At 40.3% G+C, this 6844-nt stretch overlaps 1 protein-coding gene across 1 annotated transcript; it reads left to right on the forward strand.

Moving 5' to 3' along the window:
* Positions 1-2849: 2849 nt before the first annotated feature.
* Positions 2850-3698, forward strand: LOC143024421 (uncharacterized). The gene has a single exon (XM_076183222.1). The coding sequence runs from the start codon at positions 2850-2852 to the stop codon at positions 3696-3698; it is 849 nt and encodes a 282-aa protein (XP_076039337.1).
* Positions 3699-6844: the final 3146 nt, after the last annotated feature.

The raw sequence follows: 6844 nt of genomic DNA on the forward strand, positions 1-6844 counted from the left end.
GTAAATGATCGTGAGGACCTATCCTATCGAATCGCATGACGTCCTGCGTCCGAAGGAGGAATAATTAATGTAAATTCATAGTTTAAGAGTTAGTTATTGTCATCTTGGGATTTGTCTTGTGCAATGGTTTATCGTAATTTACTATGTTTCGGGTGACTGCCTGGAAGATGTCTTCGCGGTGACATTTTGATATTCTAATTCTACGTTAAAATTGAAAAATTATTTGTAAGTTAAAATTACATAGTGGATGTTTTGATTATTAGGTTTTGTCTATCGTGGTCTTTGAATTTCTATAATTGTAACTAATAGATAGTTCTACGTGAGCTAATTTACATTTAAAAAAAATTGTAATTAAAATGATTATTACATTTCTGTGATACGTGTGTTATCTATGGGTGTATGATGTACAAGAATAAAATAAAATGATAAATTTGGGGTACTTAGCGCAGGTCTGCGCTGAATTCTGGAAGCACTGGTCTGCTCTGTTGGTGAATGTGACACTGTCGTGGGTTAAGTTGTTGACGTCCAGCTGACGCTGAACATCGCAGTGTCAGCAATTCTCGGTGACCCAAGGGTGGCGGTGGGTGGAGGGTGGGTAAGCGAGAATGCTGACCCGATGCGAAGAGCAGGTATGTTAGGCGGGTCCGGGCCTAACTGCTGTGAAGCTGTGGTCTGGGTGGAAGGGGTGGGGGTGGAGGCTGGTCTAGGCGGGTCTGGGCCTAACCGCTGCAAGCCTCTGGTCTGGCCGGTCATAGCGAAGCTTCTGGTCTGGGTGGACATGGAGGGGGGGGGTGGAGGCTGTTTCTCGTCCGGCTTCTGAATTATATATATATAAAAAAAGGGGGGGAATTAGTGGGAGTCTATGGTTTATACTCACGGAGATTGGTGACGGTAGTTTTGGGTGGCGGACGAGGTTGTCTCTCGGATGTGTCTCGTCGGCCTGGGTTTTCGTCTTGACTGAAGTCGTGATGTCGTGTTGATCTAGGAGTTGGTGCGCTGGATCTCTACAGGTGATTAGCTTGGGTTCACTGCTTGAAGGGATAGAGGTTAGATATGCTTACCGAGGTGCTGAGCTTGCAGATTTCGCGTTGTTCTCGGGTGAATGGAAACCTGTGGTTTTGATTGAAGTTCTATCTCTTGGTTTGGAGTCTTGATGAGGTGCGGTGTAGAGTTGACCGGTTCTTCTATGTCGCTGTAGATATCTGTCTACAGAGACTATGGTAGCGTACTGCCACCAGGTGGTTCAAAATCGAATGGGTTCGATTTCACCACCGATTCTAAGATTGATGCAAAGCTGCGATCTTAGAATTCTGACTGTCGTCTCGAAGGGAGTGGTTGGTGTAGGTGTTGTAGGTAGACGTGTTGCTTGCTTGACGAAGTGATGAGCTAGCTTTCTGATGCGGTTGATGAGAAGTAGACGATGTCTGCTTCGTAGACGATCTCGGTCGTCTGAGCTGCAGGCGCGGCTGATCTGAATAGAATCAAGTGGCTTGAAGGAAGATATGAGAAGTCGAAGATAGACGGTTTCTTCTTCGTTGCTCCTTCTGAATGTTCTGAATGGTAGGCGTGGCTTGAATGACTGAAGAATGTATTCGGCCTTCTGTGGTAGGCATGTGTGAAACCAGTGTTTCTTGGTATTAAGTAGGCTTGTATCTTCGGAGGTTGGAATAGAGTACCGCTCGCCAGTTGGATTGGTTGTGTAACCTTTGTAGTATGGCTGATGACGGCGCTTCTATTCAGGACGTGGGAGCACCGCTCGCCACCAGTGTAACCAGTGTAGGAGCACCGCTGGGCACCAGTGTAACCAGTGTATTATGGGGCGTGGGCGAACCGCTGCTGCCGCCAGTGTAACCGTTATGGTACGTATATATGGTTACGTAGGGAAGTCTTAATGTGGCGAGATAGACTCCAAAGCGGGAGTTTACTTTGTTTATTTAAACAAGAGATTCAGGTTAAACTACAAATGCAAATGCCCCTTTGGGCTAAATACAATAAGTGCCAGGCCTTGACCTAGGGCACAATAGGCTGGTAGGCTCTCCGCCTTACCTAGCTCTCTGGCCTAATTCTGGCCCGGTTCTGGCCACATTACATGGATGTCATAGAATATATAGGGTTAGAAGGGTTGCTGTAAGCAAAGGCGTTAGTCTCGTTAATCTATGGATTGGGAACGGTTTAGATATATAAGGGTTAGTTGTATAATTGGTGGATATTGTTAGGTATATTATATCTATGTTAGTTTATGCGTAATACACTAGGGCAGTTATAATAAAAGGATTTATGATACGTTAGTCTGGTGACACTAGGCATCTATATCTTGTTTGTCTTCAAATGTGCTGCGTTAGGTGTGCATGTCGTGGGAAACGCAAGGTAAGCAAGAGGAAGTCTCGCTCTGTTGCAAGCATGTGGATCACGTGCGTGGTGGGTGATGGTTAGTAAGTGGTAAAGGATACATATATATATATATATATATATATATATATATATATACACATACACAAGTACACATGCACATACACATGCAAATACACATACACATACATATACACACACGCGCGCGCACAGTGTTTGGGCATGTGTGTGTATATGTGTGTGTGTGTGTGTGTGTGTGTGTGTGTGTGTGTGTGTGTGTGTGTGTGTGTGTGTGTGTGTGTGTGTGTGTGTGTGTGTGTGTGTGTGTGTGTGTGTGTGTGTGTGTGTGTGTGTGTGTGTGTGTGTGTGTGTGTGTGATAAATGAATAATATTTGCATTACATGATCGTCTTTAATGTCGTATCGTGTATTGTATACATGAGCTTACCTTAATATCCATGCTCGCATTTTGGACCTAATCTGAGCTCGTCTTCACGAATCATGACGAAAATGGTCCTGGACCGGAATTGGATTAAGAACTGGGAATTCTTTTTCTTTGGCACAACAATGGAGACACCACGTCAGCTGACTTGGATTGAAACCGAAGTCATCAAGAGACTTCTGAAGAACGGCCGACGTCACGGAGAAGGAACCTTTTCCAAGGTCTACCTTCTTCGAGCGGGGGACAGGAGAGCGGTCGCGAAGATCTACAAGAAGAAAAGGTTTTTGCCTGCCATGGTTAAAGAAGCCGAGGCTCTGGCAGCGTTGTCAGGGGTTCCTCGCGTATCAACTCTCTTTGGCGTAGGCAAAAACCCAGTCACTATGATCACCAGCTGCGGGGGACGCTCTCTGTACAAATTGATTCTTCGAGGACAGCTCTCAAAGTATCAGGCTGTCCACATCGGTCTTCAAGTCGCAGAGAGCGTCCGCCTTATTCATCTTCGTGGCTGGACTCATAATGATCTAAAACAAGATAACATCGTCGTCACGAGGAACTGCGACCTTTGGGACGCAACTCTTATTGACTTCGGAAGCGCCGTTCGCATCGGCAAGGCCGTTTACAGAAAGGACAAAACCGGTCACATCAATTTTCCTCACATTGCTCCCGAGCTTTTCAAGGGACGAGGAACTTCTTCTGCAAGTGATGTCTACTCCATCGGATATCTCTTGGCCTCTCTTATCGCCCAGGAAGATCGAAACAAGGAAATTTCTCTTCTTATCGAAAGGGCAATGATTTATAATCCCGAGGATCGAATTTCAGTTGATGATCTTGTCCAAAGACTTCGTGATGTTCGATTCGACATCCTCTTGGACATCGTCACTGAACACCTCTCTGCACTCAAAATTTGAGTTGTTTAACTATCGAAATGGTTATCAAAATTATCTTTGGATTACTTGCAATTGCGTGATGATTCAACATCTTCATTGACATCATCGTTGTTACGCAACTTTGTTTACTCTGGACCATTGGAATTGATACAAAAAGGAACTTTTATAAGCTTGGACATATAGAAGCTTTATATACACTGACATGATGGAATTTGAATTTTCTATGAAAAGCAATTTTTTATCAAGATTTGACCATATAAGATCAACTAAAACCGCTCCCTGTCCAAAACCCGTCACCTCGCGAATAAAACTATTTCAGAAAAAAAATGAAATAAACTGAAATAATTAACTTCAAATAATAACCCTTTGGGGGTTTCCCTCAGCTGAATAAAATCACCTGGCGACAGCTGGAATAATCGACCAGACTCACGAAAATTAGAAGAAAGAAATTCTAATCAGATATTTCATTACATAGCGAAACGGCTTAATCACATGTCACAGTTTCAATAAGCAATTTTACTTTGTTCATATCGGCTTAATCGATTAAAGGAGACTGAAAGCACTGGACCTATCATCAAAGGAAGAGAGAAGAGAAAGAGGTGATTTGAGTACATTGCTAAGACCATCAAAAGGAGAAGATAGAATTAACAGGAGACCTTTTGGTATGGGACAGAGTAGGAGACAGGGGGTCATTAGCACCAATGGATCAAAGAATTGGGAAGGGAGAACTGCCTGCCTGTATAGCGCGCTCTTGTTTATTTATTTATTATTTTATTTGATTTTGTTTTATTTTTGTGTGTTTGCGTGGGTGTGTGACAACAACAACGACAACGACAACAATGACAACAACCAAAACAACGATAATAATGACAACAACAAAAACAACAACGATGACAACAACAACAATAGCAACAACGACAATGACAACAACGAAAATGTCAACCATATATAATATACAACACGAAGTTACACGAAATAGTGTTTCATGTACATCATTTAAAACGTTGAAAATTACTTTAATAAGCTTGGGATTTTTTTTTTTTTTTTCTTAAATTAACTGCATCATTGATGAAGAAGTATCGTTGGTTTAGTAAAGAATGGATCTAATGGGGATAGCAGAAGAGTGTAATAATAAAACATAAAAGTGATCAACATTATTTCAAATAGAGAATGGTCTCGAAATATCTATTCATAAGAGAATGTTAGGTAACTCTGATCCGTAGGGATGTTACATAATTCACTAGAACATCAATAGAGGAATAACGACGCTATCGTCAGGTAAAGTGAGAGCAAAGAATTTAGACTCGTGGAAGTATGAAATGGCGATATTAGCGCCAGAGCGGAAGCGAGCAGGTGCGCCCGACCTCCTGATATCACAGTAAACAGTTAAGCACGGGAAAACTGCTTACACTGCATAGAGTGGGGCAGCAACGTCAAGTTTAATTTTTTTTTTTTTTTTTTTTTTTTTTGTATTTACCTAGTTGTATTTACCTAGTTGTATTTTACGGGAAGGGGAGCTATGCTCGTAGTGTCCCGTCTTCATATCTCATTTTATCTAAACTATTTTTAAATTCATGTGTTGTTTTTGCACACACTACTTTCTCATCTAACTTGTTCTGATTGTCTATTACCCTGTGAGGAAAGCTGTTCTTTTTCAAATCTCTTCTATAGCTGTCTTTCTTGATTTTCTTTCCGTGTCCTCTTGTATTTCTATCATCCCATTTTATTAGAACCTCTCTATCAGTAATTTCTATGCCTTTCATGATTCTGTAAATAGCTATTAAATCTCCTCTCTCTCTTCTTTGCTCTAGTATCTGTAGCTCAAGTTTTGCTAGTCTCTCTTCATATGATAGTTTTGAGAGTGTTGGTGCCAATTTTGTAATTGATCTTTGTATTCTTTCAAGTTTTTTTTTATACATTTTTTTGTACTTGGTGACCACATCGTTGCTGCATATTCCAATCTTGGTCTTATCAGAGTGATTAGTATTTTCTTCACCATTTCTTCATCCAGGTATGTAAATGCCACATTGATTGTTCTTATTAAATTATAAGTTTCACCAAAAATCTTATTTATTTGTTTCTCAGGTGACATATTATTCAGATAATTATTCGGCTCATTCAATCCTGTTATTAATCCATCTATATTTGTGTAAGACACTCTTAGTTTTCTGCCACTTCCATTGTATTCTCTGTTTCCCTTTTGTTTTTCTCCAGTATGTCGTATTTCCTTACTCCAATAGAATTTCTCTTTTTCTGACTCTGTTCTCTTCTCGTTTTTTTTTTCTTAGCTTTCATGTCTTTTCTTTTTTTCCTCCTTTCTTTCCTCTTTATTCATTTCTCTTTTTATCCATACCTTTTTATATTGTTCACTTGCTGCTAGTTTCCCTGTTTTTGCTAAGATATTCTCTGCCGTCGTTTGTGACCTGAATTTAATCTTAATTGGTCTGGTCTTATCTGTACTATACTTTCCGAGGCTATAAATCTCTTCAATTTGTTTCATGATTTCAGGTTCATCTTCCTGAACTAATTCTAGTAAACTGCTTACTTTTTCTTTTTCCTCATTGATTCTTGTGGTTCTATTTAGGTTATATTTCTCTTCCAATCCTAATATAATTATACATTTCTTTTTATCTGCTAAGTCTCTTACTATATTCTCCTTCTGTCTCATCACTTTAATAACTGAGTCTTCAGTTTGTTCTTTCATTTGCTGTTTAATTATGTCAGTAAATGCAACTCTACTGTTTTCTTGAATTTTTTTCCAACCCTGTGCTTCTTTTGCTATGGCCTCTTTATTGTCTTTATTATTTCTCTTTAATTCCTCATTCTCCTCTTTTACTTCTCTTAACTGTCTTTTTAATTCTTCTATTACATTAGTTAAGTTTTTGTTCACCTTCTCTAGTTCTTCCAATTTTTCAATTCTCTGCGCAATCTTTGCTATGTTACCGAACCTATTCTCCCACTGTTCGGTCATTTGTTCAAGTTTTTCCTCTAGTCTTGCTAATCGGGGGAGGTTGGTATCCTCCCCCCCCCCCAATCCTTGGAAATTATTATATTCACCTTCCATTGTGCTGCTCTTATCTATATTCCTAATCTTTACATTTTTGTTAATCCCTTCTCCAAAATCCTCAGTCCTTCGTTTGTTTACAAGACGCCTGGCCTCCTGGACC

The sequence above is a fragment of the Oratosquilla oratoria genome, chromosome 4, assembly GCF_046742065.1.
Source record: "Oratosquilla oratoria isolate Oo_2021 chromosome 4, ASM4674206v1, whole genome shotgun sequence".
Classification (NCBI taxonomy): Eukaryota; Metazoa; Arthropoda; class Malacostraca; order Stomatopoda; family Squillidae; genus Oratosquilla; species Oratosquilla oratoria.

Coding starts and splice junctions, on each gene's coding strand:
- LOC143024421 (XM_076183222.1), top strand. CDS start 2,850: ATGACGAAAATGGTCCTGGACCGGAATTGGATTAAGAACTGGGAATTC.